Source organism: Carcharhinus amblyrhynchos, chromosome 14 (genome assembly GCF_965287045.1).
Source record: "Carcharhinus amblyrhynchos chromosome 14, sCarAmb.v2.hapA, whole genome shotgun sequence".
NCBI classification, from domain to species: Eukaryota; Metazoa; Chordata; class Chondrichthyes; order Carcharhiniformes; family Carcharhinidae; genus Carcharhinus; species Carcharhinus amblyrhynchos.
In genome coordinates, this window is record NC_137337.1 from 65,681,130 (window position 1) to 65,695,861 (window position 14,732).

The window sequence follows — 14,732 nt, forward strand, 5'->3', positions numbered from 1 at the left end:
CAACAATTAGTTAATCACCTTGCCAGTGATGCTCAATTCTTAAAAACAAGTGTTTTTAAAAAAAAAAATTTCCTACATTAATCCATACTGGTTCCGATTTCTGTCGATCTTTCGCTCTGATTAGTCCCGGCTCTGATTCCAGGCAATTCATCGTTCATTAGTCTGTGTTTTTATTCGCTGTCTAGTTCCAATGCCAATTCAAAGGGGTTGAATTCAATTGGATCTTGCACTGTTTTGCCTCTGCTCTGATTTTAGCAGTTCCTTCACCAGTTCCTTTTCTTTAGGGTGTCTGCTTATGGAGCAGCTGGTGGCAAAGGAGCTCGGAACAGCAATAAGAGGTCACATGGAATTTTCATTTCAGCCATCTTTCATCTGGAGAAGGGTGATCTTCTTTACATCTTGGTTGGTCAGCAAGGAGAAGATGCCTGCCCAGGGGTAGGTAGAATGTCTTAAAGGTCTGGTGTGTCAGATTAAAAGGGCGAAGAGTGCTTGATTAAGTGTAGATGTATCAAGGGCGTGTAGACAAAGGGATTGCATTTGAGACTCAAGGATACCATTTGAGACTCAAGACTTAAATGATCCATAGAATCTCTACAGTGCAGAAGGAGACCATTCGGCCCATCGAGTCTGCATCGATAAGCTGAAAGAGCGTCTGAATTCGCACAGTTACCAAGGCTAATTCATCTAACCTACACATTCATGGACACTAAAGGGTAAAATAGCATGGGCAATCCACCTAACCCATTCATCTTTACACTGTGGGAGGAAACTAGAGCATCCAAAGGAAACCACATAGACACGGGAGAATGTACAACCTCCATATTGACAGTTATCAGAGGCACTGAGAGTCAGCAGTACTAACCACTGTGCTACCATGTACCCATCTTAAATCAGATCCACATCTAACTGGGAAGTTGTTGCTTTGCCCTCACATCTAGATCCTAAACAAATCCTAATCACACACTAACCACAAACCTGAGGTATGTAAAAAAACATTTTCCATGTGTTGTCTCTAATTCTTTTGCTCAGATTTGTCAGGATCTGGAGTGCAACTCCTGAAAAGCTATTGAAACTGATTTCATAATTTTAATAGAGAATTGGGCAGTTACTTCAGAATGAGAAACTTAAGAGTTTATTTATTAGTGTCGCAAGTAGACTTACTTTAACACTGCAATGAAGTTACTGTGCAAATCCCTAATTACCACACTCTGGTGCCTGTTCGGGTACACTGAGGGTGAATTTGGCATGGCCAATCCACCTAATCAGCATATCTTTGCACTGTGGAAGGAAACTGGAACACCCGGAGGAAACCCATGCAGACATGGGAAGAATGTGCAGACTGCACATGGACAGTGGAAGCTGGGAATTGAACCTGGGTTCCTGGCATTGTGAGGCAGCAGTGGTAAACACTGTGCCACCATGCTGCCTTAACAGGATTGTGGAAAAAATGTAGGGGGAGGGGGTTGGGGGGGTGGGGGTGGAGGGTTGGGGTTGGGGGCTGGGAGGGAACTATGCACCAATGTACAACTGCTCTTTCAAAGAGTCAACGTGGACACAACAGGTGCAATGCCTCTTTCTGTGCCCATAAAGACCAATTAGGACAGGTGACAGAAAGCTTTTCAATGGGGTTAGTTCTAAGCTGCAACTTAATAGAAGAAGAGAGGAGGAATACCAGAGATCATTGAAAGCAGGGTTGCTAAGAGCAGAGTGATTAAAATGGAGGCTGCTTAAGAGGCCAGAATTGGATGCTTTGTAGAGATCTTGGAGAGTTGGAGGGCTGGAGGTGGGTGCAGAGATGCGGAGGGCCTTGTTAAAAACAAGGATGATAATTTTGAAAGGAAGACATTAAAGGTCTCAGGACCTTCATATCCTCTCATCATTCTGCACTTGGGACACACACTATCACCTCTCACTGTTTAATATGCTCCTTTTCACAAGTGGAAAGATCACATCGGATCTCAGTGAATTTCCCTACAACCATGCCTATGAAAACAGTATGGCAATTCTTTCAGAAATGGCCAGAGCAGACACTCCAAGCTTGGCTCTCCCTCTCCCATTTTTAAGAGAAGTGGATTCAGTGGTTTTTCCAGGCACCTTTACCTGGATCTAGTGGGAGTATGAATAGGAAGATTACGCAGATGAATGCGCGGCTTGAAAGCTGGTGCAGGGGGCAGGGATTTAGATTTTTGGATCATTGGGATTTTTTCTGGGGAAGGGCTGGCCTATTCAAGAGGGACGGGTTATACCTGAACTGCAGGGGGACTAAAATCCTGGCGGGGAGATTTGCTAGAGCCATTCAGGAGGGTTTAAACTCGTTTGGCAGGGGGGTGGGATCCAAAGCTGTAGGGAGGCAGAAGAGAAGTTTGAGGACAGCACAGAAGTTAAAGAGAGCACATTAAGTAGTAAAGGCAGTATCAGTAATCCTAGTACCAGACAGATCAGGCAAAAGCAGGACAGAGAGCAAGGGAAGTCCAGATTAAACTGCATTTATTTCAATGCAAGAGGCCTGACGGGCAAGGCAGATAAACTCAGGACATGGATGGGTACGTGTGACTGGGACATTATAGCAAGGATATTTTGGCCTTGGAGGGAGTGCAGAGGAGGTTCACTCGGCTGATACCGGAGTTGAGGGGGTTGAGCTATGAAGAGAGGCTGAATAGACTGGGCTTGTACTCATTAGAGCTTAGAAGGATGAGGGGAGATCTCACTGAGACGTATAAGATAATGAAGGGGCTAGATAGGGTAGAGGTGGAGAGGTTCTCCCCGCTCAGAAAGGACAGCAGGACTAGAGGGCACAGCCTCAAGATAAGGGGGGGGCAGTTTAGAACAGAGTTAAGGAGGAACTTCTTCACTCAAAGGGTGGTGAATCTCTGGAATTCTCTGTCCGTTGAAGTGGTGGAGGCTACCTCGCTAAATATATTTAAAATGCGGGTAGATAGGTTTTTGGTAGGCAAGGGGATTAAGGGTTATGGGGAGGGGGTGGGAAAGTGGAACTGAGCCACTTCAGATCAGCCATGATCTTATTGAATGGCGGGGCAGGCTCGAAGGGCTAGATGGCCTACTCCTGCTCCTATTTCTTATGTTCTTATGTTCTACTGAAACGTGGCTAAGGGAGGGACAGGACTGGCAGCTCAATGTTTCAGGCTACAGATGCTATTGGAAAGATAGAACTGGAGGCAAGAGAGGAGGCGGAGTTGCACTTTTGATTAGGGAAAGCACCACGGCTGTACTGAGAGGGGTTATATCCGAGGGTTCGGCCACTGAGTCTACATGGGTAGAACTGAGAAATCAAAAGGGGGAAATCACTTTGATAGGGTTGTACTATAGGCCCCCAAATAGTCAGCGGGAAATTGAGGAGCAAATATGTAAGGAGATTACAGATAGCTCCGAGAAAAACAGGGTGGTAATTGTCGGAGATTTTAACTTTCCTAACATTGACTGGGACAGTCATAGTATTAGAGGGTTGAATGGAGAGAAATTTGTTGAGTGTATTTAGGAGGAATTTCTCATTCATTATGTGGATGGTTCAACTAGAGAGGGAGCAAAACTTGACCTCATCTTGGGAAATAAGGAAGGTCAGGCTGAGGGGTGATCGTATAGAGGTCTATAAAATAATGAGGGTCACAGATCAACTAGATGGTCAATATCTTTTCCCAAAGTAGGGAATTCTAAAACTAGAGGGAATAGGCTTACGATGAGAGGGGAGAAATGTAAAAGTGTCCAGAGGGGTAATTTTTTTCACACGGAGAGTGGTGAGTGTCCGGAACAAGCTGCCAGAGATAGCAGTAGAGGTGGGTACAATTTTATCTTTTAAAAAGCATTTAGTTACATGGGTACAATGGGTGTAGAGAGGGATATGGGCCAAATGCTGGCAATTGGGATTAGCTTAGGGGTTTTAAAAAAAGGGCAGCATGGACAAGTTGGGCTGAAGGGCCTGTTTTCTTGCTGTAAACCTTTATGAGTCTATGACTTTATCTTGAAGCTACAGTGATTAAATTCGAAGAACCTCATTATTGCTGTGATAATCCATCTCCAATTCCAAACCATATATCCAGGAGAACACAGTTTCTGGGATGCCACCCATCAGCAACCCATCCCAGCCAGAAGAACTTGCTGAGGGAGATAAGAGTAGAAATATTGAGGCACTGTCTGTAACATTCTAATCCTCTATAGATAGAGAGGTGATGCTGGAGGACAGAATTGTAGCATCTTAAGAACAGACGCAAGGATAAACCCAGCAACTGCTGACCAGTTAGTTTAACCTCGCTATAGTGAGGAAGCTTATCAATCTGGGACAAAATTAATGAATAAAATTCAGCATGGGTTTGCTAACATCAGATCATTTTTAACTAATCCGACTGAGATTCTTGATGAGGGTAACAGAGAGGGTTGATAAGAGTAATGCAAGCATAACTCGCTTAGTCCCACACTTCCCCAGTTTAGCACCCAATCCTCTTTCAAAGCCTCTGGCCTCAGGCACTGCTGATCCTAACTGCACACTAGCCACAGAACTGAAGTTAGTGCAGGATTTACTAGGTGGCAGTGCTCCCTGCCCTACCATCCAAAGGGTCAATGGGGAATACAAGGCCACTGTACCAGCTGCTTAGCAATCTTTTAACATACTGCTAAGGCATTTGATGTTTTGGTTGGCTAAGGCTCAGACATCTACTCCCATCTGAAGAGGAAGTCCTGCCTTAGAGGGCTTCTCAGCCAATCAGATGGCTGTAGTCCCAGTCGAGCAATAACTATTCTGGGACTACAGTCAGTCCCCAAAGAAGAGGAGCTAATGGGAGTTGGATTGGACATCAGTCTGGTGTACTGGCAGGTCCCAGAGAGGGGAGTGAGGCGATTGGAAGGCTGGACTTGAGAGACTGAGGGGTGCCTACAGTGGGCACAGGGGATCCCCAAAGAATGTATAACCCCACCCACACACACCTTACACAACAGCAAAGTACATAGCTAAAGCTGCTAGGATATTTGTTTGGCATTTGTCTCCCCAGGCCCTGGGTAAAATAGCAGCGGGATGGATGAGGCACTTAAGTGACAATTAATTGCCGCTTATGTGTCTCAACAGACCCAAAGACAGCAGACAATCTGATCCCTGCACAGTTGCCCCTGTAAAACGGGAGAGTGGCTCGGGGGACAGGCAGGTCAGTGGTAGATAGGCCACAAGCTTAAACCCATCTCTGGGGGAACTATAAAATTCTTAGATTTTGAAATCAGGCATGCGTGGTCACACATCACTTCTCCAGGTGCTGGGACTGCAACTTCTAAGTGCCCAGGAGGCACCTTGGCACTACCCACCAAGCATCGGTGGGGGGAGACCAAGGTGGGGCAGGGGGGGAAGAGGAGTCAATGCTGACCAGTGATCGGGGCATGGCGGGATCTGTGTACAAGCACTGTGGGGGTCATGGGGCTGGCCAGCGATCAGGAGGCAAGCCATGCAGAGCCATTGCGCATGTGTCGAGCTCAGTGCTGACAGATCGGCACGTGCACACTGGCGCAGTGATCAGCTGGCTGCCGGCCTCTCGGCTGGGAATAAGCCCCGCCCACTGATTTTTAATGAGATTCATGCCAGTGCTCTCTGCAGTGTACAGAGTGTGGGAGATTCATTTTGAAAATCCCACTGAAGAAACCAGCAGGATTTACTCCAGTTTTTATGCAAATTCAGCACTTTGCACTTTTTTGGGAGAATCACCCCCAAACTCTTTTGAGGGTGCCTTTTACACCCACTTGATTTGGAGATGGAGGTGAAGCTCTGAGTGTGTCAGCTACCTCTCTGACCAATAAAAACCTCCCTTAGTTGTGTATAAACCACCTTTCAGTCATAGCTTTCCACTTGATCTTTTCAGATAATGTAGAGTGAAAGGATAACTCTTGGAATCTTCAAGCTGATCCTCAAATCCATCAGCATTTTATACGATGGCAGCGAGCGGCTGTGAATAGAATTAAATAGGATTAAAGGACAGAACATTTTTACCAGCATTTTTTAATTTAATCCATGAGATGTGAGCGTCACTAGCTGGGCCAGCATTTATTGTCCACTCCTAAGGGTATTTAAGAGTGAACCACATTGCTGTGGATCTGGAGTCGCATGTAAGCCAGACCGGGTAAGGATGATAGATTTCTTTCCCTCAAGGACATTAGTAAACCAAATGGAGTTTTATGATAATCGACAATGGTTTCATGGTTATCATTAGATTACTAATTCCAGATTTTTTATTGAATTCAAATTTCACCATGTGTCATGGTGGGATTCAAACCTAGGTCCCCAGAGCATTAACCTGAGTCTCTGGATTAGTAGTCCAGCAACAGTATCACTATACCACTGCTGTCCATGAGCCTCCCCTGGCACACAGCTTTCACTTCCTCTCCCCTCATGTGCTATCTAGCTTCACCTTAAACGCAGATGTTAAGCGAAATAAAGTAGTCCGTAGAATGACTGAAGCATCTCTGTTTCTCTGTTCAGAAAGGTGTCATGACACAGAAGATCTGCTTGGGAGAATCTTCCATCATCGAAGATGAATACAATGCTAATAATGCCTTGTCAGAATGGGCAGGAGGTGGAGGTGGTGGCGGAGGGGCTACGTATATCTTCAAGGTAAACAAGTTCCACTGTGAGAAACATAGTTGTGTGTCTACACACACAATTCCACTGCACAAAATGCTGGATGGTCTTCCTGATGTTGAAGGGTAGGGCAGGCTTGAGGGGGCCGAATTGCCGACTCCTGCTCCTGTTGTCTGTGTTTCAATGTCTATGTTTCCGTGATGTTTTCTGTCTCTTAATTCTCATATTTCAGACTCAGTGTTTGACCTCCCTCAGTCATGTACTCTGCACATCAACTGGAACTTTAAGCAGTGCTAGTCAAACCTAATCATTGTTGATCCTCTGGGGTCCTATTTGATCAAGAGTGATACAATAGCATATTCCAATTGGTTAGAGAGTCATAGAGCACAGAGGAGGCCCTTCAGCCCAGCGTGTCTGTGCCAGCCGTCAATCACCTATCTATTCTAATCCCATTTTCCAGCTCTTGGCCCATGGCCTTGTATGCTATGGTGTTGCTCATTTGACAATTGAAAGAAAGAGGAAGAAAGACATGCAGCACCCATCACTGCATCAGGGTGTCCCAAAGTACTTTACCACCAATGAAGAACTGCTGAAGTGTCGTCAACCATGTACAAATGATGACAGCAAATTTGCACACAGCACGCTCCCGTGAACACCAATGAGATTGTGACCAGCCAACCTGTGTGCTTAATGATAATGGTTGAGGGATATATGTCAGCCAGGACTCTCTGCACTTCTTCAAAATACTGCTGAGGGATCTATAATGTTTACCTGAGATGAGATTTAGGTTTAATGTCCCATCTCCAAGTTGGGACCTCCAACTGTACTGCAGTCCCTCGGTACTACACTGAAGAGCCAGATGAGGTTATGACCTTAAGCCTCTGGGATATAAACCTTCAGATTCAGGGGTAAGAGTGTTACCATTGAGCCAAAGCTAAGTTCAAGTTTATTTATTAGTGTCACAAGTAAGCTTACATTAACACTGCAATGAAGTTACTGTGAAAATTTACCCCGTTGCCACACTTGGCACCTGTTTGGATACACTGAGGGAGAATTGAACATGACCAATACACCTAACCAGCAAGTCTTTTGGACTGTGCGGAGCACCCAGAGGAAGCCCATGCAGACATGGGGAGAATGTGCAACTCCACACAGGCAGTGACCTGAGTCTGGAATTGAACCTGGCTCCCTGGTCCAATGAGGCAGCAGTGCTAACCACTGTGCCACTGTACTGCCCAGACAATTGGTAGCTTGCTGTTAACCGCATGGACTAAAGTATGAACGAGATGTGAAGCTTATCTCAAATTGGATGATTAATACTCCATAGGGCATCAAGGCCTACAGGTGATAGACCACAGGATTATTTTTTATGCCGAGTAGGAGGATCCAATGGATTTCAATTACTGGAAGCTAACCCTGTTTAGAGGGCTTTTGCAGTCCAAAGTGCAGAACAAAACTGATTATTTGCTATGTTCAAATTCTGCCTTTTTTTTTCAGATGGAGAATGGGGTTTCAGTGCCACTGTTGATTGCAGCTGGCGGGGGTGGAAAGGCATATTTGGAGGACCCAGATGCCATTATGGATGATCTGATGGTGGAGCAATATGAAAATGACACATCGGTGCCTGGATTCAATGGTCGAATCGGGGCAGCAGGTTAGTGGATGAAAAGATGACTTGTAACTCTCTTTTACCAGATACAAACTGACATGGTTACAGTATGTCAAAGGAACAATTGTAGTCTCTTATTTCGACATGCTCCATTGTATCACTTGTGATATGCCTTCCAAAGCCTTTGAGAGAAGGTTCAAATGTGCTTTTTTTGTAGCTTTCGATGTATCTCTGGTAAATCCAGCATTTGTTGCTCATCCCTAATTGCCCTTAGAAGGTGGTGGTGAGCTGGTGAGCTGCCATTTTGAACTGCTGCAGTACATCTGGTTTGGCAGGGAGAGTTTCAGAGTTTTAACCCAATGACAATGAAGGGGCGGTGATATGGTTCCAGATCAGAATGGTGTGTGGCTTGGAGGGGAACTTGCACATGGTGGTTTTGCCATGTGTCTGCTGCCCTTGCCGTTCTAGGTGGTAGAGGTCACTGGTTTAGAAGGTGCTATCGAAAGTAGCTTGGTGAGTTTGCCTGAATGGCTTGAGAACACCTGCCCAATAGGTTTTCAATTGAAGGGCAGTCAACTGCAGGCCTCAGACAGTTCTTGATGATTGTTCTCTGATCCACTCTATAATGCATCTAGGGAGACATATCCCTGAGGCATTGGCATGACCGATAGTTCTCTTGTGATTTTAGTGGCCAGAGACGCCACGTTTATTGTCCATCCCAAGAATATTGGCTTGAAAATTTCCAATCTCAAAGCATGTTATGTGTTACACCCAAGGTGGATGGAGTCAAGATTCGGATCAGTCAACCACAATTACTCCCTCCACCACTGATGCACAGTTGCAGCATTGTGTACCATCCAAAAATGCAATGCAGGAACCCACCAAGGCCCCTAAGATAGTACCTTTCAAACCCATGAAAGCTACTGCCCAGAAGGACAAGGGCAGCAGAAACCTCCCACCTGGAAGTTCAGTTCCCTGGTCACTCAATGTCCTGACTTGGGATAATTCCTTCACTGTCGCTGGGTCAAAATCCTGGAACTCTCTCCCTAATAGCACTGTATCACCATAACTTAGATTCCCCATAGTGCAGAAGGAGGCCATTTAGTCCTTCAAGTCTGCACTGACTCTCTGACAGAGTATCTTACTCATGCCCTTCCCCTGTAACCCTACATATGGCTCATCCGTCTGACCTACACATCTTGGGACGCTAAGGGGCCATTTTACCACATCCAATCCACCTAACCTGCATATCTTTGGACAGTGGGAAGAAACCGGAGCACCTGGAAGAAACTCACGCAGGGAGAATGTGCAAACTCCAGACAGACACCCAAGGCCAGAATTGAACCTGTGTCCCTGGCACTGTAAGGAAGCAGTGCTAACCACAGCGCCATCGTACTGTTGTACCTACACAAAATGGTTCAAGAGGGCAGCTCATTACCACTTTCTGAAGGGCAATTAGGAATGGGTAATAAATGCTGGCCTAGTCAGTGAAACTTACATCGCTTGAATTATTTTATTAACAAAACTGAATGATGGAACAGACTCAGTGGACTGAATGGTCGACACATGTTCCTGTGCTTGGTAGAATATACTAAAAGGAATGCTTCCATTTTGAGGGAATCCTAAATGTAGGCTAGTCAGCAATAAATCCAATAGGGAATTCTGGAGAAGCCTCTTTATTCAGGGAGTGGTGAGAATGTTCAACTTGCTCATACGTGAGGTGAATAGTGTGAGTACATTTACAAGTCAATATATGAGGGAGAAAGGAGTAGAAGGTTATGTTATTATAGTGAGAGGAAGTAGGTTGAGAGGGGATATCTGGGGAGTTAAACACCAGCATCGACCAGTTGAGCTGAAAGGCCTATCTGTGCGTTTTGACATTCTCTGTCATTCTGAGACAGTGCAGAAGAGGCCCTTCAGCCCTTTGAGACTGCCCCGACACATTAAAAACACCTGAACTCCCAACTAATTCCATCTGCCAGCATTTGGCCCAAAGCCCTGAATGTTATCATGTGATACTTTTTAACGAAAACATCCCAAGCCTATGCAATTGCCCTTCATAATTTAAATGATCCATCCCCGGCAGCATCATGGTGAATCTCCTTTGAAACCTTCTCCCCTCCCCAGTGCAATCACATCCTTCCGATAATGTGGTGACTAGAACTGCACATGGTACTCTAGGTCTGGCCTCACCAAAGTTCTATACAACTCCAACATGACTTCCCTGCTTTTGTAATCTATGCCTCAATTGATAAAGGCAAGTGTCCCATATGCCTTTTTCACCACCCTACCAACATGCCCTTCTGCTTTCAGAGATCAGTGGATAAACCCGTCAAGGTCCCTTTGTTCCACAGAATTTCCTAGTGTCCTATCATTCATTGAGTACTTTCTTGTCAAATTACTTCTACCAAAGTGTATCACCTCATACTTTTCAGGGTTAAATTCCATCTGCTGCTTATCTGCCCATTGGTCCATTCCATCTATATCTCCTTGTAGCCCAAGACACTTGGCCTCACTGTTAACCACCTGTCCAATCTTTGTGTCTTTACTAATCCTACCCCTTGCATAGTCATCAATGTCATTTGTATAAATTATGAATAATAAGGGATCCAATACAGATGCCTGTGGTACGCCCCTAGACACTGGCTTCCAATCACTAAAGCAGCCTTCTGTCGTCACCCTCTGTCTCCTACAACTGAGCCAATTTTGAATCCACTTTACCAAATTACCATGTATCCCATGTGAATTTACCTTCTTTACAAGACTCCCATGTGGGACACTGTCAAAGGCTTTGCTGAAATCCATATAAACTACATCAACTGCAGTTCCCTCATCTACACACCTAGTCACCCCCTCAAAAAATTCAATCGAATTTTTTAGGCATGACCTCCCTCTGACAAAGCCATGCTGACTACCCCTGATCAAGCTTCGCCTGTCCTCCAATACCTTGTCCTTACCTATGTCAATTTGTTCAAGAACCTCTTAGTCTCTGTCTCTCTGAATTCCATATCATCGTCCTCATTCTCTTGGGTGAAGATGGATGTGAAGTGTTCATTCAACACTCTCCACCCATAATTGCCCCCTTGGCCCCTAATGGGTCCTACTCTTTCCTTGGTTATCCTCTTCCCGTTGATATGCTTATAGAATATTTGGGATTCTCCTTACTTTTACCAGCCAGAGCTTTCTTGTATCCCATCTTTGCATTCCTAATTGCTTTCTTAAGCTCCACCCTGCACTTTCTGTACCTCACTAATGCCCCCATTGATTTGTTCCCCTTGTACTTTTTAAAAGCCTTTCTTTTCCTTCTCATTGTATACTGAATATCTGTGGTCATTTATGGTTCTTTGGGCTTGTTATTCCTACCTATCACTCCAGAGGGAACTTGCTGGGTTTGTACCTTTCCCATTTCTTTGAAGTTTGAGTAAAGGCTAACACAGAAGTAGCATCAGTCTAATAGGTAGGATTTCTCTGCAATAGATATCACTCCAAGTTAATCATACTCTAGGCAATTCACTATTTTTGGGTTGAGCTGTTCTACTGAGATTCCAAATCACGTCTGAATAATGAGGAAGAAGGTAGACTTGATTGAAGTGGATAAATTAGCCAAAGGCTGCTTATAAGATCGTCCAAATTCCTTCAGTCTAATTTATTTGGTTGTAACCTCTGACCTGCAGGTGGAGGTGGCGGTTGGAATGACATCACCAAGTATCCCTGGGCAGGAAAGTCTCTCATGGAAGGTGCTGGTGGGGGCAGTGCGTGCCCGCAAGCTCTGGAGAAGCTGAAGTGGGCCACGCACGGAGGATTTGGAGGGGGAGGTGGGGCTTGCACGTCAGGAGGAGGAGGTGGCGGATACAGAGGTAAGTCCTGGCAAACCGTATTGTTATAACAAAGCAAAATGTCGCAGATACTGGATTTCTGAAATAGAAACAGAAACACTCAGAGGTCAGGCAGCGTCTGTGGAGAGAGAAACAGAGTTAATACTTCAGGTCAGTGAACATTTTGTCAGAATCATTCTATACTTTTGTTTTGATGGATCATTTGGAAATTATTGAGTTGTACATCAACATAGAGAGATCAATAAAGTTTTCCCGTTTCTGGTTGCTTTCAAACTTTGACATGCAGTGTTCTTCCTTCAGAAAGCTCCAAAAAAAGGATTGATGCCCCCATCCCAAAATTCCCAATTTACTCTTGTAAAGCTGACAGCCTATTTGACCAGCCCCGATGACAATACTGAATGGCGTGTCTGCCTTTATTCTGGTTTCAGACAAAGGATAATTCCAATTTAGTGCAGCCAGAAAACAGGGAAAATGGTGCAAGGCATACGTTGAGGCATCATTTACAACTTTGGCCAAGCTGCTATTTTCTAAATTAGCCCACAATGTCCAACCACAAACGAGAATAACTGGAATGAAATTCAGGCCTTCATGAGTAAAACACTGCAATTGTTTAAGATGCACAATGCAGATGTACAATACAAACCAATGCACAATACAAACCAAAGCAGCGTATTATCTGTTCAGTAAGTAACGTTACAACCCAGCAGTAAATTACAGGTTGTTTTAGGCCAGACCTGTTTGTGCCATCCAGCTGAGATAAATATTCGCTTCTTCCTCATTGTTACCATTGAAGGCTGGGTTTGCAATCCTCTCTTCCCATTTCTGTCTCTGATTCAGTGCAGTAGTGGTGATCTGCCCAAGGCCTGGTCCTCTCTGCTCATTTCCCCACATCTTGTGCTCCTGTGCTTTTCTCTTCAGTCACTCATATCAGCCTCTCATTTTCAACTTCAATGAACAATATGAGTAGAGAAATGAACACATGATGCCTTCTTCATGTGTGCTTGAAGGAAACACAAGTCCTCTTCCTCTAGGATCCTCCTCTTGTAAACTGCCATTGTCCCTCGAGACTCTGGCTCTTCCACCATCATGATGTGGGGATGCTGGCGTTGGACTGGGCTAAGCACAGTAAGAAGTCTCACAACACCAGGTTAAAGTCCATCAGGTTTATTTGGTAGCAAATACCACTAGCTTTTGGAGCTCCGAAATTATTTTGATGGATCATTTGGAAATTATTGAGTTGTACATCAACATAGAGAGATCAATAAAGTTAATAACATGTCAAAACAAATTGAGTAGCTGCCCTGATTTAGAGGCATGAATATTTCTCCATCTATGAGGAAGATTTTCATAACTGGCCGATTGGTTCCATTCTGGATTTGAAACAATCAAAATCCTTCCACATGCCTGAGTGTAAATAATGCTTCATAGAGCTTGTTTCACTGCATCTTATTTTCCTCTCACGCTGGTAAACATGTGCCTGAACAAGCTGATATGTTGTTGAAAACTTTGGAATTAGAAGTCAGGAGGTACCTACAGTAACCACAGGCTCCTCCATCAAGGTGCGTTGGAAGTTTCTTTCTGATTGTCCAGACCACATTTCCTCAAAAAAACCATAGAAAAGTTACAGGACAGAAAGAGGCCATTCAACCTACCCTGTCCATGCCAGTCCAAGGACACCCAGGTGCCCTTTCTAATCCCCACTTCCTGCACCCAGCCCATAGTCCTGTAGCTTATAGCACTTAAGTCCAGTAACTTTTTAAAAGAGTTTAGGGTCTTTGCCTAATTAGGTCATTATTTTTTAGAATTAACTCTGGACTGAGCAGGGAGAACCCTAACTTCAAGAGAGAGGAAGCCACAGGAAAATTACAATAAGAAGAAAGAAAGTCTTCAAGATGGCCCAAAAAGCTTCGGAGCCAATTGAAGTGCAGTTGATTTTGTAATGTAGGAATCGAGGCAGCCAAATTCCACACAGCAAGTTGCCACATACAGCAGTGAGCTAATGGCCTGATAGTCTGGTGATACCAAAAATAACTCTCTAGTTCTTCTTTGAAACAATGCCCCAGGGTCTTCCCATTCACTTGAGGGCAAACAGAGCCTCAGTTCAATATTTAATCTGGAAGGTGGCATTTTGAACATTGCAGCTTTCACTCAGCCTATAGATTATGTTCTCAAGAGCTTGGAATGGGAACTTGAACGCATCATGTCCTGATCCAGAAGTGAGGATGTTACCGCTGAGCCAAGGCTGAACACTTTGTAAAATGACATTTTTAATGGGAAATGTAGCTAAGTAGCAGGATGATAGCATTTATGTGTGAGGCTCTCCTATTTTTGTGCCCCTCTTTCAGGTGGAGATGCATCTTTATCTGATGGAATTACAGCGGACGGCTATGATGGAATTTCCTTTGTCAATCAGGCTGGAGAGATCTACCTGCACCCATTGGCAGGTAAAGAGAAATGATGTGTAGCCAACCTGCTGCGTAACTATAAGAGAAAACATAACCATTCTTCAGCAAAACCTTGTGCTTTTCAAAAATGATTTATTTTTGTTTAGTCGATGAGGTGGTGCAGATGGTGGCAATGTCACCGAACCTGTTCATGCTCTGGGGACAGAGGTTGAAATTTCACCACAGCATCTAGTGGAATTTTAAATTCAATTAATAAATCTGGAATTAAAAGCTAATATCAGTGATGTAACCATGAAGTGATTGTTGTCCAAATC

The 14,732-nt window shown here is 44.5% G+C and overlaps 1 protein-coding gene across 1 annotated transcript in view; it reads left to right on the plus strand.

Moving 5' to 3' along the window:
- Positions 1–14,732, plus strand: part of ltk (leukocyte receptor tyrosine kinase) — a 172,911-nt gene that overhangs the window by 83,031 nt on the left and 75,148 nt on the right. The window contains exons 5-9 of the mRNA XM_080203025.1: positions 285–435; positions 6,470–6,601; positions 8,066–8,222; positions 11,852–12,034; positions 14,359–14,457. Of these exons, the coding sequence (XP_080059151.1) occupies positions 285–435; positions 6,470–6,601; positions 8,066–8,222; positions 11,852–12,034; positions 14,359–14,457 (722 nt within the window). The remainder of the gene's footprint in view (positions 1–284; positions 436–6,469; positions 6,602–8,065; positions 8,223–11,851; positions 12,035–14,358; positions 14,458–14,732) is intronic.